This window comes from Branchiostoma belcheri, unplaced genomic scaffold (assembly GCF_001625305.1).
Source record: "Branchiostoma belcheri isolate BF01 breed outbred unplaced genomic scaffold, Haploidv18h27 scaffold32, whole genome shotgun sequence".
Classification (NCBI taxonomy): Eukaryota; Metazoa; Chordata; class Leptocardii; order Amphioxiformes; family Branchiostomatidae; genus Branchiostoma; species Branchiostoma belcheri.
The window spans coordinates 374,197-391,157 of NW_017803932.1; the positions used below are offsets into that span (position 1 = coordinate 374,197).

The window sequence follows — 16,961 nt, forward strand, 5'->3', positions numbered from 1 at the left end:
ATCGCGTAGAACAGAAGCCCACCTGACCACAGGAAAATCAGAGCATAGTGCAGAGTATGGCTGACCTGTGAACCCAAGTCACATACCAAAACACGAGCCGGTATTATTTTTTTTATACATTTACTATTTGTTTCACGAAAAAAAAGTTCAAGCCATCCGGTCTAAGGTTATATAGTTCAAGCATGTTTTCTTACAATGCGGCATTGTTTCATGTCATACGATCACAGATCAACGCTCAGAGCAGACAACATCAACTAGACATTCTTAGATCCGTAAGCTTTCTTCTTGTTCCACGAAAACAGGAGACTCGCTTGTCATCAAAGCACATGAACTGGAGTGAAACGGAATGTCAGTAAACAGCTATGCCTGTACGTCGGCGTGTCAAGTAAGGACAGTGTTGGGATGTACGCATATTCAATGAGACACGAATTCGCACGGCTTTTGGCAACTTCAGGATGAAATGGCATTGACAGTACAGCGCTGTGTTCTGTATCAAGAACACTAGGTCTAATCTGATACGACTTATCAACATTGAGTTTCAGCATTGATAAAGGCCAGTTATGACGACAGTGTTGTCTAGGACATGAGGTTAGTCTGTATGCAAGGGCACATGTACACAACCGGGCTTTCAACGTAAAACGGCGTCCAAAGAACAGTGATGAACGTGTGTCATTTTCTAGAAGACAACTTTGCCTACAATCAGCACACGCTGGTGTCACGGTCCCATAGTCAGCTGATGAATTTCAGATAGCCTTGATGGATTCTTCGGAACTAATTACATGGTCACTTTCCTGGTCTTCCATCGTGGGGGACATTAATATGGCATCTTTTATTGGATTCGTTCCGCTTGAGTTGTGCGTTTTAAACCGTTCAATATTCCCGAGAATGATAAGTGTCGGCTGGGGACCAGCCCTCGGCCCATAGCTGTCACATAGCCGTCTAGTTATCCGCCAGGCGCGCAGATTGATGTGCTATGTAATCACTGCATGATGAAGGAATTGATGTTCGGTCGGCGCCGCCAAGAGTCGCGACCCCTGGCGGCGTCATCGATCTCTGTCGGCCCTCCTGTCGGACAAGATCGGCTTCTACACGCGCCTCCAATCCGCTGGCAGCACATTCATAATCTTACAAATGGCCCGGCGTGTTTCATGCGGCGTGAGTTTCGCACGCTTCAAAGTTTCTGGTCGTGCATGCCATGCTAAAGAACCAAACGCGGCAAAAAGACGCGCAAGACACACCGGGCCACAGCGTCAACTCTCCTTATTCCACTGGGTACCCTATTAAGATCGGGGAAAAAGATTGGTAATCCCCGTAGCAAACACGCACCACATTTAAGATATCCTGGTGTTTTTTAAAAGCTATAAGACATCCTTGAGAAGGCCTCGATAACACCTTTTATTTATGTGGCGGTCTTACTCTGGCGAAAATATGAGAGCTGAATGGAGATTAATCAATTCATTTGGCAGAACCTGAAAAATGGCTGCAAACATCGAACCGGAAGACAGCTAGTCGACAGAGACGCACTGCTTCCGTTAGCTAAAGACAGCCCAGTTCCTTTGGAGCAGATCTAGGGGAAGAGAACCTCTGATGTAATTATCTCCATCCTTCCGCTGGAAAAGGACAGTTGAGACGTAAGTTGTATGACAGGTTCTGGGACAAATGCCCAAGTCTTCAACCGTAAAATTACCATATTAGGAAAAGAGAGGATCCGATGAAATCGATCGTGATTGGTTGTGATGGAAATTGATTATACGACGCAAAGAAATAGGAAGTAATTGGTTTACAACTACGGAACGATTTACCCATTATACGGTCTGGCGCTCAGTTTCAATGTTTCAATATAGTTATCTAAGAAAAGAAACGCACAGCCAATGAAATGTGAAATTGTTGCACAAATATTTTGACACAGACTACAATAAAAGCTTTATACGTCGAAACCTTTATTCTTATTGCAATCTTTGATGCTTCAATCTCAAAATCCCCACATCTGCTTAAAGATTTAAGATCTATAGGAAACGTTTTACCCCTGTGCACTTATCCAATCGCGCATATGATCTTCAAGCAGATGTGAAGAGGGTTCTTTCGTCGTGCAGGAGACGTTTTTCCATGTGTAGATGAGGCAAATACGCACAGAAAGACACACATGATGAGCTCCTTTGAACATCTGTTTGGAAAGTACGTTAAGTGTTATTCTATATTAAAAGGGCCCATAGAAAACATGGCATACCCAACTTGTGAAAGAAATGGCGTCTGCGTCCTTGGCACTTACGTTCAGACCACAGAGAGGGTATCAGTCACAAGGAAACATTCGTCAAAGTCTCAGCTATGTTGTTTTTAAAAACAAGGGAACAGTGGGAAAGGAGACCTTATTACAACGGCATTCATACATACAGACTATTTGATAATCACAAAATTTAGCCAAACTAGAATGTCTAAATTTTGTCAAATCGTGCGGTCCGGACGTCCAAATCGCTGACAACGTACATGTCCGGTTTGGTCAGGTTTGGTCACGTGACGTTGATTGGTACTAGTAATCATTTCACATTTATTGTTCTAGAAGTCATGTCTGGAAAATACCACAAGACCGGTTCATTATAATCCATAACTGGGGCACAGCCAGCCATATGTTTATCCATTGGGAAGAAAAACTGGCAAAATGTAAGGCTTTTCACCTGTCAGGTCTAAAATAAACATTGTGCATCATTCATTGCGGTCGCTGTTTGAATGTGGTGTAGCTATTGGCTAATATTTTCCTTCCAATGGAACAATACCATTTGGCGTCACCTAGCAACTCGCGTCAATTTCAACCCCGGTTCAGTGATAATGAACTACTTTAGTGCCCTAGAAGGTATCACATAGCAGTTAGACGCCAATGTTTTGGAGAACACAATCACATGTAGCATTCATCTGGTCTTCATTCGAACTGAACGGTCCTTGCCAGCAAAAGAAAATTCCTTCAAGTGAACCGCGGTGTTTCAAGAAACTTGAAAAGGGACGATGTTTTGTTAAGATGCAGCCGTGTTGTTCAGAACAGTTAAGGAAAACAGCGAGAGAAGACAGATGTCGGCGCGCACGGCTTCAGCCCCGTCTACTACCCAGGACAGCAGTCTGGAGCAGGTGACCATGGCCAGCGCCGCGGCTCCTGTAAAAAAGGTAACGTTCTTACTTCACATTCGTCGGACGGTCGTCGCACAGTTGCAAAGAGAAGACATTCTTTTGGATAGTCGTGGTTATGTCCTAAAAAATTACATGTCTTGTTAAGGAAAACCCTGTCCTAGATCCTTATTGGCGGTGCTGTCATCAAAAGCCCGCTTGGAAATTCTAAATTTCACATGCCACCGATCTTGTGACCGTGGGAAAGGCACTTTACACGATTTTGCCCACTTCGCTCAGGTAAAAATGAATATTGTATTGTCCCCTGTGTTGTTGGTGTAATATAACTTTAATAAAACTTCAGTGTGCCGTCACCACGTTTTGTTGTGTTGGAATTTTTAAAAATTCTAAATTCTACGACGAATGCGACCTAGCCGTTCGCCGCGCCCATATTCATCGGCGTACGATCATTCTTCAGCCAGACTGTGGCCCAGACAGAACACACGATCAACAAGGACTGCCTTTTTTCATCAAAATCTGACAGATAAATTTTTCACGACACAGACACAACAACTCACGAATTTGCTGTCGTAAACATATCGCACGACGAATGTGTCCGAATGTAAATACTAGAAAAGAAAACATTTACTTAGGTTATAAACTATAAGGCGTACATCAAGTGTGTGACAGGCAGTCTCATGAAGCAGAATTGGTCAAAACAGGGAAACACTAAATTGGAATATAAACATTGAGCGTAGCAGCGAACTAGTTCAATGTGAAGAGTAACGGTTTAGTTTAGGTTCCTCCCTGTATATACAAACATTGTCCGGGTATTTGGTGTGTTTTGTCAAAAGCTTGTCCGCAATGTTTCGTAAACTGGCTGGTTTCTTTGTTGAGTCACGAACGGAGAAGATTTGCTAATGTTTGAAAAGGTGTCCTGTGTCTGAAGTTTGTTTTCGGCTACAGGTTAAAGTCTGAGCCTTGTAGTTCACACATCGAGTACAATGTTTGCAGAACTTTCCACAGCTGAGGTTGCCAGGGATGCAGATCCTGTGAAAAATTGTTGAGACGTCGACGATTATCGGAGTCCATTTTTTTGCACACTTAGCTGCAGACTGGAGCTGGTTATTATGTTTCCTCGAATCTAGAGCTTACATGTATAACCGCATCCTGGCATGTACAAAAAGAAGACAACAAAACTCAATATTCCCTTGAACATTTGGTGATATCTTCATGCGAACGCAAAGTCAATTTGAAGGGCGGTAACTTGTAAGATATCTTTCTATGCAAATGGGCATAGTTTATACTATTATCCTGCAGAAACAATGAATACATCAAATTGAAAACTGTAAAATGTCTGTTTGAGGTGAAAAACTGTTTAAACCTCTTAGACCATTCTAGGAGTTTTGTCGTTGCTACATTCATGGTGGATATATTTTGCAATGCCATGTTTGGAACGTTCACTTGTACAGTGTCAACAAACAAGTTATCATATATCAACCAGTGAAAGGGCTTTTGGTCTTACTTTCTACTGCAGTGTAAGTAAAAATAACATCTTATACCATCTGGTTGGGTCTTATATGACGGTTCTGCCGAGTTTGAAGACTAGGTAATGTTGATTTGATTATATGGCATCCGCGCGCGCATGAATTTCCGTCCGTTTCCAAAATAAACGTTTTCAACCATACTGTAAATCGAACAAAGCAGATGCAAAATGAGCAAATAATGCCGTAAATTGCAAAACAAAAAGGAAAACGATACTTATATATGAAATCAATTCCAAATGAAAACAAGAAAATGTGAAGAGATGAAAATGAAGAGTCTATTGATTTATTCATCATACCGTATGCTGTGTGTTTAGTCAGTCATTTTGATAAAGCTGCTAGGGGGGGCAGGATTTTTTGCTTCTTCACAAATATAATTAGAATTCAGTTATTTTGTTCACAAACAAGCAAAGGAACACGTAGACGAGGAAACATATTATATCTCAACGTGGGAGGTATAAAATCGAACAACAAGTTGTCAACCTTGTATTTGCCACGACTGTGTAAAACTAACACTTGACCGACCTATGACGTTATACCCTTGTGTACATGTAGATAGTGAGACAGCGCGGGCGAGTCCATTTACCGTCGGTGGTTTGGTTTTTCCGTTTACTCCAAAGTACACCTGTTCTCAAACCACCTGTCGCACTGCACCTGTCACTCAACGTTCCCTTCGCCCTGTCGGACGCCGACAAACCCTATAATTAAACCTTCAAAGTTTTCTAACTATCCACCCCTCCTATAGTCGTTCAACAAGCCCTGCTAGGTCAGGACACCCGCATACATACTGCATGTATGCAAATGATACTGCCTATTGTGTTACCACCGTTGCCACGGACGCCCTGGCCGGACAAAGAAACCCATTTTGTGAGTCAGCACGGAAGCATAGGGGAACCACGAGTTGGTATTCATGTGTAAGGGTGGACACTATTGAGGGAGGGGGTGCAAAATGTCTGCTACCGGGTCCCATCCCAGCCGGGCCCCGACCAGGGAACGGTCGGGGTCGGTCATGACTAAAGACACAATCGCTTCAGAGATCGACTCTGGAAAGGTGAGATTTATTCTAGCTCAAACAGGTGTGTTTATACCGAGCGTTAGACTGAGCAATCAATGTCTTGTTATGGTATAACATAGCACGGGCTAATTCTACCCTTTATTCCCCGTTCTCACAGAGAAAGAAGAGCGAAAACATGATGTGGGAAGGGCCGAGGTCTGGCCGGGAATGGTGGCGTTCCTGGTTGAAGGTAGGTGTGCGAACGAACAACGATAAACCATGGTGTTTATCTCAAGGGACAGGGATTGACCTCGAGTATTTGCCATGCCAACAATTGGTGTACAGTCGGGTGGATATTAGACCCCATATAGGTCACAAACTCGTAGTTAACCACCATAACGTAAGTTTTATGCTAGTGGTAAAACAAAGTGAACATTAGACAGTGTCTGTGTACGTAAGGCGTTTTCTTCTTCAGTAATTTTCACGGCTTATTGAACTATATGTCAATCCTCTCCAGATTAAGTTGTTTACTTTACTTCTTAACTGAACCCCTCGACACACGACCACGGACCAGCAAATGCCTTCCTTAAGGCGTTTAACCTCTCGGTTTACTTAACTCAGGTAGAAAACTAGACACTTTCCTTTTTCTTCACAACACCTGGGCAGATTACCTTTGATTATCCACGGAATATCCCTCTCGTAGTGTAAGTTCTTGTCGAAGTCAACAATACCCTTAATTATATGTTGCTCTCGTTGCTATGTAGTTATATTTGGGAGGTCAACAAGTGAGAAGCTAAAAGACGACATTAGTTACTTGTCGTCAAGACCTTTGATGTAAGAAAAGATACACAAACAAGTTAGAAATGAGTTAGACAGAGTTCAGAATCTACGTTCTCGCCTATGTTACTATCACAACGAGGGTAAATATTAGCTGTCTAAATGTGTTTGACTTCTTTTTGTGACCTTTTCTATATCAAATAGTAGCTAGGTCCCAACTCAAGTGATATGGTCCTCAAAGGTGTTCTGAACGATTTTTAATGTCTTGGAGATGTCACAGCGAAAAAAATTACTACCTGACCGGTAATTAGGGATGCAAACAACCTAAATACACCAGAGTTGCTTTTCTCAATTCATGGCAGACAAAAAAAGTGCTGACCGAATAAGGTCGAAGTTAGATGTCAGGGATACAAATTGTACCCGTCAACATGTAGTGATAGTTGTGAATTGTCTTGCTGTTTGGGTATGATGAATATCGGTCCATTTTGTGCTGCATGAGTAATTTCGTTTTGCGTTCAACTCAACATTGTTGAGGATTTTAAAGTATTCTCTAGGACGAAACTTTAATGTTTCATTTTATAACAACATCATAAAACCATGCGTTTATTTTCTCCCATTTGCAGTGGTTATGTACGACCAGCACATTGATTATCTGTAAGGTTGAGCATTTGAGCTAGTTAGGACCAAAACAATGTCGATTTGGAAGCAATCACCCAGGTTGATATTCAACACGCTTGTATGACGCAACAATATTGTGATAAAGTATATTCTTATGTACAATAGGGGCATCTAAGAGGTGAACAAATTAAAAATACTTGAACTCTCTGCCCCACAGGAAACACCAGTACCTGGGACATACGAAACTCGGGACTTTCTGGAGGACCAGGAGCTGAACCCTGTGCCCATCACCTACAACTTCAAGAACGAGGGGCGGAAAAAAGACGCTGACGTGTTGAGACGGGGAGACGTCCTTCTCCCCGGGGCCTACAATCTTAAAGACTTTCTGTACCCCATGCAGAAATCCCTGTACACTTATTCCTTCAAGAACTCCAACAGAGACAACAACAGGGTGCTCATAGGGGTCAGGGATAAGGTAAGGACAAACCTTGATTTCCAACTTGTGTTGAGTTTCTACCGGTACAAAAAAAGTAGTTTTAACGTTTTTAGTGTCTCATTAAGATTCATTTTGGAGAACGCAAAGGTTTAGCAATGAAGTAAACAAATTTAAAAGAAGTTACATGTATAAGACCTTTTTTTAGTTAGTTGACGTTTGACCTGTGATTTTTGTTCTACATTCACAGGACCACAGAGTCGCTCCTTGGGAGTACGAGACGAGATTCCCTCCTGTCCAGAAGTCTGGGTCAAAGTAAGAATTCCAAAATCTATCTTCACATCTGTTAGATAGCAAAACATTCACGTGTGTGACGTTTGTCTTGGTATATAACCTTGTCCTGTCAAGTACCTCCCATACCTGTTGCAAATCCGTGTTATGAATCATATGATTCAATTACATGACTACTAGTATTCTGCAACCATGTTCTTGAAATCACCGCATATTCAAAATGCACTCCACAATTCAATAACGCAATTTATCAAATACAAATGCCAAGTGTTTTTTTGTTCATCACAGGAAGAGTGGTACACTCAGAAACACGTTTTTATAATGCTGTGTTCTTTGCAGACACTCGATGTTCCGGTCCAGTAGTCAGAGGGTTCCCAAGTATTTCGTCCCGGTACGTACACCAAGTTTGTTCTTGTTGTTGTTCAGACAGGAGTAGAGAAGACGCCTTTATTTAATAACAAGTAGCATGTCGAAACGAATTTGCCCGATCCCTATTTCATTAGAAAAGTGTAAGATACTGTTTATATGTTTTATCTCCAATGGGCTATTTGGAAAAGTCGGCCGAATTCGAAGTTAAACTTCAGAGGTCTTCAGATTCAGAATAAACCAAACAGTAGCCAAATGGAACAAATGCGCTCGCATCTTGTTAATCTAGTCTTTTAAGCTTAATTTCATTACACAGTTTTGAAAAGAGGAAAACACAAAATCCATTTTCTAACCCTGACTGTCCGTGAAAAGCAGAGCCCGTATAGTTGGGTGGTTAGGAGGCGTCGCCCTGGATACCAGGGAAGGGAGAACGTAAAAACAGGCCACATTTGAATGAGAAACAAAGCGTCGAGCACAAACTGAGTATCCATTTCGTTCTGCTCTTTGTCCCGAAGGGTTTTTAATCTATGCCCTCCCCCCAAGCGCACAAAGAAGAGAGAGTAACAATGTCCATGTAGGTCAGAAAAGGGCTCTCTCACTCTTTACAATTCATTACGTCCTTTCTGTTGGGAGTGTGGACTAGTCGATTGGGACTGTTCCATTTAGAAATGTTGAGAGGGACGGACTTGACTTTCTTGTTGAAAAAAGTTTTTTTTTTCGATGAATAAATGACTATGGTGTGAGGCGAGAACACTCGACAATTAATTATGCAAGTGTTAAGATTTATGCGGCATTATAAGACATATAGAAATAACCAAGCCTTGATGCAACCTTTTCGAACCTACATTTGGCCAGGACTAGTTGAAATAGTACAGACCATGTTACTTTTTCTGAACAGAAGAAACAAAATTGAACAATTTTTTTTTCATTTAAACATACTGACTATCATTTTATACCTTGTTCCCTCCTAACAGAAAGACGGTCCGGGTCCAGGCGAGTACGAGTACCAGGCGCCCGCCACTGCCAGGACGGTCACCTCCAGTTTCCGCTCCAGAACACCGCGATTCCCTACCTCACATACCGTACGTACACGGCACACTTTTCACTACAATAAGGAAAATGAAAGATTGGATCAAGGAGGTTCAATGGATATTGATGACTCGAAGAGCGTTTCTTTTATAGAACAGTAAAGTACTCTTCCCACAATACCATTTCAAAAAAGTTTTATTGCATCCCTGGATTATAAGCTATGAAATTATTGTATGCAACATCCTCTCACCTCGTTGCTGATGACATTGTTCTAACATTTTACAGAAGGTACCTGGCCCTGGATCGTACGAGTCGACCTACCAGTACCCGAAACAGCCCCGAACTGTGGCGAAGATGGGACGTCACCACGGGCTCTTCTTCACTAATAGTTTTGACGTCGTAGTCTAAATACATTTTGTACTAGTAATCCGGCAGCTAAGGGATGGTTACCAAACGGTAATACTTATATTACCGGAAATGTATGCCCAAGAATTCTAAAGTTGTGCCGGAATAACTCTCTCGTATGCGTGAATTTATACACCTGTACGAGATGAACGTCCTTGCTGATAGCCTTAAGACCTACAGATACTGTAAGGAAACATCGACTAATATCATTTTACCATAACCTAAATACGCTCAATGTCAATTTAGTGTAAGGAACAAAGGAAAGGGTCAAACATATAAGTTAAGTATCACTTTTAAGACTTGTAGTAAGAGAAATACATGCAATTACTTAAGGGGGACTTCAGCCTGCCGCCAACATTCATAGATTTGTCGGTAGTTCCAGAAGTTAGAAACTCTTCGAAACCGTGTTGATTGCTGACTTTTAGGTCCATATTTTGAGGTCTTCTTAAAGAAGGCCATTCCATTTAAGATGTCAGGGAAGGTGCTGACAAGACGTTCTGGGAATGTAAGGAGCATGATGTTGGAAGAATATAACTCCTTTCTACCCCTTCCACATATCTTACCATGAACTGATTTTAAGCCATTTCCAAACCTGCATTTTGGCTGCTAAACTACACGTTTTTTGTACATTATCATTTTATTTGTGAAAGAAAATGGATTTAATTTTCTTTGCCGTGAATGCTGCTAGTTGTTTTGTTGCTGTGTGTTATATAGGAACCATATGCACACACAAGTCTCTACAATGATAGTATTATTGTGAACCTTATTTTATGATAAGTTCATGTTTTTTCTACACCATAGATATTTCTCTACATAGATTTGTAATAAAATTATCAATAGAGTGAATTGTGTGTTATTTATGGTGTGTTTATGAACATAAACCCAGCACTCTATACACCAAAACATTAAATTTCTTTTGATTTGCATGGACTTGTAATGAACAAGGGAAGAGAGATCGAGAAGCTTTAAATTCACAACAAATGTCTTCTTCATGTAAAATGAAATGATCACAATGGAAATATTATTTGCACAGTCAAACCTGCCCAAGAAAACCACTCAGGGGACCAATAAAATCTGGTCTACAGGGACAGGTGGACACTATAGACAGGATTCTTCATGCTTGTGTTAAATTATCTAAGGTGCCACAAAACAAAATTGAAGTGGTCACATTGGCCAGGTGGCCCTTACGTAGAAGTGGTCACTTGTTCAGGTTTGACTGAGTTGCATTTCAAAACACAGGCTCTGGAATGTGAGGTACATCGTGGTTTATCTACATTTCATCATTCCCTACATTAGGCGGGTCTAGTTTCATTAACTTGTCAGCAAACTGGCAATGAAAGCAACATTATTTCAAGAACAACATGTGCAGCTTTATACAATGGGAATCAACAAACATGCTATTTAACTATATCATTAGCAGGACAACAGCGAATAAATACATTTCATGTAAATTCACAATGTGCATTAATTTGAGGTAAATGAATTTGCATAATTTCTGACATGAATTTACATTTATTTTACAGTCCCTAAGTCAGTATTTTAGTTTCACATTCTGAAACATTTTATAGAGATACTTTTGGATCTCACCAAAAATACTTCACTTTGCTTCTACCATCAAATATACCTTCTTCCACCCTGTTTTCATTCCACAGCTAGTAATCAACCTTCAACATGCTAACTTACTTGTGTAACAGCACCAGGTTGGTACATAAGGTTCCACTTTTGCATGTTAAGGGTTAAAGGGCCATGTGCTAACATGGTATCAACTTCCCTTAGACAAAGTCTCCTACCTTGTCGGATATAAAGCAGGAATGTTAAACTGCATCATGAAGCACTACGAGTAGGTCTCTGTACATCTACATGTAGAAGTGCACCCTATGAATTGCAATTCTTGGCTACTATATTGCACTCTATGCAGCTTTCTTTCCTTTCTACATTTGTACATATACTTGTCTTATTCTTCTCTTTAGTGCACAAATTTTACAGCGTGGTTCTGTGAAACACAAAAAATTGCATTGTAGTTGCCTGATAAAGTCAGCGGACATTCAAGAAAAGTACTTTTGCACTACACATCCCTCAACTGATAATTGTTATAATCATTATGCAACAATTAAAGCAGAGGAAAATAGAAACGATCAAAGTAGGCTTGTCACTTTCACAGAAACATTGAAATCAGATGTTAAAAACACAGTCATTTATGTACAAAGTCCAAGATAGCAAAGACTGCATTAACAGAACAGCTTAAAATATACTACAGCACAGGGTAGCTTTTGTTTCAGTCTATCAACTTTCCTGTTTACAATGTAGCTGTTTTGACTAGCTCTCTATGTATCAGACAGTAAAACATACAGTTTATATAAAACCTGCATGTACATGTAAATTGGTGCTGCCTGCACTAGCTGGGCACCTAAAGGCTTGAAATCCAGGCATACTGTACACCCTTTGTTGTGAGATAAAAGAACAGTGCACAGTGTATTGTTTCCAAGAATAAATGCAAATTGCAGTCAGATAAATCAAAATTTACAAATATTCTTTTCTATCAATTTTTGTTAAATGTCCAAAAGGCTTGTCTCTGAGTCATCAAAACGGACACAAGAAAATGGCTGCTGAAGTAACATGTTCTGCAGCACTTGTTTTCAGTAGTTGCAACTATGAAATCCAATATCTCAATACAATCCCCATGCCCTTTATCTTTCTACACTAGATCCTCATTTTCAAAGTTGAACTACACATGCATTTGCATCTCAAACATGACAGCATATTTACATTCTGAACTTACGATAATTTCATGACAACAAATGAAAAAAAAATGTACATAGTACTATCTACATGGCTTGTAATGCACAACAACATCATTACAACATAATTAACACTTGTTCCACATTTGTACACAAACACTTGATTTTTCAGGTTTGGCACATTTACAGCACCAATAGAAACTATCATTATCTCTACATATTGCTTTATAGGGATTACAGTCCTTTTTAAAAAACCTTCTCAGGTATATTTACACCAATCTCTATAATGTTCTCCTGCAGTATTGTTCCTAAGTATGAGAGCTGTTTTGGCATGATCTTCTGAAAACCATTATCTTTTCGTGGAAAAAAAATCTCTAAATCTAAGTGCTTCTCATTCAACATTCAATGTACTAGCCCTCAAGACAAGCTCTGTGTTGTTTCACTGATTTTAGTCCCTGTTGTTTTGACTTCTTGGAGGATTAAGACGGCAAAGCAGCAGGTGAGGAAACAGGTGAAGAGCACAGGTATGAAAGGAGAGATGGTGGTGTGTGTACTAAGCTCTTAATGGCAAGGACAGTAGGGTGGTCCAGTGGATGAAACCACTCTTACTACCACACTGGGAGGGGCATTTCATGGGGCGGACAAATAGAGCAGCAGAATGGACTATTCCAAATAGCTTCTGAAAGGCCCAACAGTTATCCTCCACCAGGCCTTCCTACAGGGTGTATGGATTAGGTACAATTGGCCAGGAGAGTCAGACTGTGGGAAATTTGTCTGTAGTCTCTCTGGTAGAGACTATTCAACAGTAGCATTTGACGAACAACTACGAAGCATTTTGTGATGCTGTCATGTACGACCAATGGGGTCAGCTGCTACTCTATTTCACACAAGGGTTTGGAACAGTAGGGCAGGTGAAGGGGTCTGTAAGGAAGGGTTGACAACAGCATGTGCTTATTAAGCATAGCTAATTCAATAGAGGACTAGCTACTGTCAGTGTAGCTATTCTGTACTACTAACAGGGAACAGCAGGTGCTGTTCAGTGCAGCTGTTTAGGGATGATGGAGAACTGTACCACAGGGCTGGAGGCCTCCAGCTCCAGTGCTGTGAAGTAACAGTCTGTGGCTGCCAGGTGATCCCCCTGGGCCTCCAGAACCTTGCCTAGGTTGGCCCTGTGGTGTGATGACAGAATTATGAGAAATGAGATATCACACCCATGTACACCAGTGCAGTACCATACAAAGCTGCTAGATTACCCATAATTGACCTCCCTCAACCTTTGTTGTCCCAACATCACCACCAAATATCATGAAGATACATGCACCACACCCAAAGGTAGAACCATTTAAAACATGATGAAGGAAATTAAAATACAATGTCATGTTAAGTCTTCACAGTGTATTCCTTGCTACTAGTGCAGTTAGTTTTCACGAAAAAATTGTGTCTTTTCAATCTTCATGTGGTAAAACTTTCCAGCTTTTATTGTACAATGATAGAATAAAAACAGTACACTGAAAACAGAATAATGTGCTTTTTTTCATACATATGTTGAATGTGGTTGTTTGACTTCATTAGTCATTATGGGTGACACATTTGAGTTGTGGCATGCAAAAGATTGATGTAGTGAATGTTGCTAATGGCTACATTCATGAAGGTACATCATGATCACACATTATGACTACCTTGATTGATTACCTGATTGAGGGTTAAGCCACAGTGTTGGTAGTTTGGCACATAAAAGTATTTAATACCCTATGTACGTGTACAATACACCCATCATCTGTCTTACGTGTAACTAAAGCTTCTAGGAGCTTATAAACTGGACTACTACCTACACTATAATCTGCTTTATCTGTGAGCTTATGATAATTTGGGTTCACCACATCCTGTAATATTTCACTGTAATTACTCCCCTGTAAGGAATTCAGGATCAATAAAAGTAGCGAGGTATTAAAAAGATAATCACTGCAGATTTCCTGTGTTAACCTTTAAAAAGCCATGATAAGAGCTGTCTCACCAGGCCTCGTGTGCAGTGTTGTCTATGCTGACAGCATCTCTCAGGGCCTTCTCTCCCTGAACAAGGTTCCCCAGGTGGTAGTTAGCCATGCCCTAAATAAAACAGAATCAAAGCACAGTCAATGTTATACTTAGTGACCAATGTTACAGTAGCCACTTTGATCTCTTTAGTTTATTTTCCCCATTGACTCAACTATTACGAATCCTGCCTATATATAGTCACTAATTGTCTACTACATGTACCGGTATATGTCTGTTTCTATTTTGATTCAGTGATTCATGATCATAAAATAACAGGACCATATTTTTGAAAGCTATGCATCTGTAACTTTCCATACTAAAAATGTAAGAAGTTAATGGATCATGTGTTAGGAAATGACAAAGATGTGATTTGTATATTTATATCGTGATCTGTACTACTAGCTGTACTCATTTTGAATAGAGTCCGGAAAAAAAGAATAATTTCATTGTCATGTTTAAGTTTGATCAAAGGCAGAACATGAATTTGTGACCCTGCCTTCAGATTGTGGAATATGAATATAATATTTGATATAAAAATTTTGTACAGCTATGAGGAGGAAATATGCCCAGGAGCAGTATACTAATGAGCAATCTTTCTTATGATATTGATATTTTGCAAGTGATAATATTATGAAATATACACCCCGAATGCCCATGGGGAAAAATATTGTGCTCACAAGCTTAAACAAGATGACATAATTATTGATGACTCAGACATTCAATCACATATCAAAGTTCAATGAACTAGTTTCCCACAGCATCTGCAATTCTTCAAAATCTATCTGTCCTTCATAAAAATAGTTACTGTAATACCCCTACTGCATGTACATTTGTATATGGCTTACTGTGGAGATGGTGATTAAAATAAAAGAAAGGAGAATGCATGCCAGCTTTTATGCCCTGCCTACTAAAAGACCCTGTTGAAAGACGGAAATGACTTGGGATAAGATCTAACTTGCAGTGATCTTATTTCAGTGCAAAACCATCCAAATTGAACCTGTCAAAAGAGCCTGGCTACTCAATAGTGTTGACCTATTTTTCCCAGGCTGAGTGTAATACAAAGTGTCATCAGTGGATCACTTCGCTTGTATATTGTAAGGATTTACGTCAAATCTCTTGATCCTGCATGGCTAGTGGCACCAGGCGATAATTGGGCCACCTACTGTTATGTGAAGTGTGTGAGGAGAACCAATCGTGACGTATGCATGTGTGCGTGTGTTCCAAGCTCAAAGCAGATGAATCAGTTATTATTTCGGTTTTGTAGCTTTTTCTGCATTTCTATTGCTCCTGCATTCAATGTACATAGCAGGTGGTGGATCGTTAAAAAAGTAAAATACTTGACCAGGTCTAAAAGAGTAGAAATCTTGCAAAACCAGTGTACAAGAGAAGGAGCCAGATCTTCACATCTGCTTGGAGATGAGTGAGTTGGACTTACGAGGTGTTGTAGGCTGGGGACGTGGCTGGGGTTGATGGCCGTGGCGTCCGAAAAACATTTCTTAGCCTCAGGGTACTCGTATTTCATCTCGTGGATACAGCCCCTCTGTGAAATGATACAACATTGGGAATATCTGACTTTGTCATTTTTTCTGTACAATGATTTGGCAGATTTAGTACAGTAACACTTTTAATGCAAGTTGACTCTAATGCCTGCACTCCACAACACCTGGAACCATTACTGATTGACAGCTTACGATTCAAATAGACGAAATGCGAAACTGCACCATTCAGGAACAACTGCTTGGCAGTCAGCTTTCTTTACCATTGTGCTCTCCGACTTTTGTGTTACATAAAGGGCAATGTTCTGCCGGGGACACACCTTACATGAAAATCCTGTCAGACTACATTTAGGACAAATCTATATATAACCTCCTTGGACAGAGTAATAGGAGAAATTGAGAGAAAACAAAAGATATTGTGAGGTGTAATGTGGGCGTGCCCATCTTGAATGACAGTTGATCCTTCTTTGACTGTGTCACAACTTAAGGCTGGTTATTTTGTGCAAAACAGACCATTATAAAGGGTGAGGGTATCACCTGTATACATGCCACTGTCTAGAAACAATGCCTGTAATGAGTTAAAGACCTAAAAAATTACATTCATCAAACTATAGTTGTTATTGTTTAAAATGCACACAAAATGCGTCAAATGGAATCTGATTCTGCTAATGTGTCCTCTTACTGTAAAATATTGTGAACATTACACAAAAAAGGTAAAATCAGAAACAACCTTCTTTGGTAAACAGGTAGCACTGGGTCACACAAGTTCAGACATACTGCTGAACATGATACCAATTCTGACATATTATCCTTTACAAAAACACAGTCCTTATGCAAGGAAAACATAATACAGGATATAGTATGTCTGAGTTAGGTTTGTTTGGAAAGAGAATAACAAGTCTCGTCTGACCAATAGTGGGTGCTTTCAAGAAAAAAGGGATGTCAAAGGCTCCAGACTGTTTTTGGCCCTTAATTTAGATTACAATAAGAAAGCCAGATAAATAAATAAACAAAGTTTAACAATATTAAGCATCTGCTTCACCTCAGTTGAACATGACAATCCCTGCTTTGAATTTCAAAGGCAAGTTTTTGCTTGTGCAAACATGTGCTTTTTTCTCTTAAGAAATGGCTGGCAAAACAATA

General features: G+C 40.2%; 2 protein-coding genes across 3 annotated transcripts in view; one reads left to right on the plus strand and one right to left on the minus strand.

The window, feature by feature from the left end:
* The first annotated feature begins 2,848 nt into the window (after positions 1-2,848).
* LOC109474933 (uncharacterized protein C2orf61 homolog) lies at positions 2,849-10,396 on the plus strand. 2 transcript variants are annotated; one of them, XM_019775430.1, is made up of 7 exons: positions 2,849-3,153; positions 5,810-5,881; positions 7,244-7,501; positions 7,710-7,774; positions 8,090-8,141; positions 9,091-9,198; positions 9,431-10,396. In XM_019775430.1, exons 1-7 carry the CDS (start codon positions 3,061-3,063, stop codon positions 9,551-9,553), a joined length of 771 nt encoding a protein of 256 aa, XP_019630989.1. In that variant the 5' UTR covers positions 2,849-3,060; the 3' UTR covers positions 9,554-10,396. The 2 variants fall into 2 exon arrangements, with proteins under 2 accessions (XP_019630989.1, XP_019630988.1); XM_019775429.1 differs by lacking the exon at positions 2,849-3,153 and adding an exon at positions 5,448-5,688.
* A 2,760-nt stretch (positions 10,397-13,156) lies between these two features.
* LOC109474904 (tetratricopeptide repeat protein 7B-like) overlaps positions 13,157-16,961 on the minus strand; it is a 56,704-nt gene continuing 52,899 nt past the window's right edge. The window contains 3 exon segments of the mRNA XM_019775385.1: positions 13,157-13,457; positions 14,303-14,394; positions 15,758-15,862. Coding sequence (XP_019630944.1) covers positions 13,325-13,457; positions 14,303-14,394; positions 15,758-15,862 — 330 coding nt within the window. The 3' untranslated portion in view covers positions 13,157-13,324.

Coding starts and splice junctions, on each gene's coding strand:
- LOC109474933 (XM_019775429.1), top strand. CDS start 5,587: ATGTCTGCTACCGGGTCCCATCCCAGCCGGGCCCCGACCAGGGAACGG. Junction 8,142..9,090: donor TTCCCAAGTATTTCGTCCCG/GTACGTACACCA, acceptor CCCTCCTAACAG/AAAGACGGTCCGGGTCCAGG. Junction 9,199..9,430: donor GATTCCCTACCTCACATACC/GTACGTACACGG, acceptor AACATTTTACAG/AAGGTACCTGGCCCTGGATC.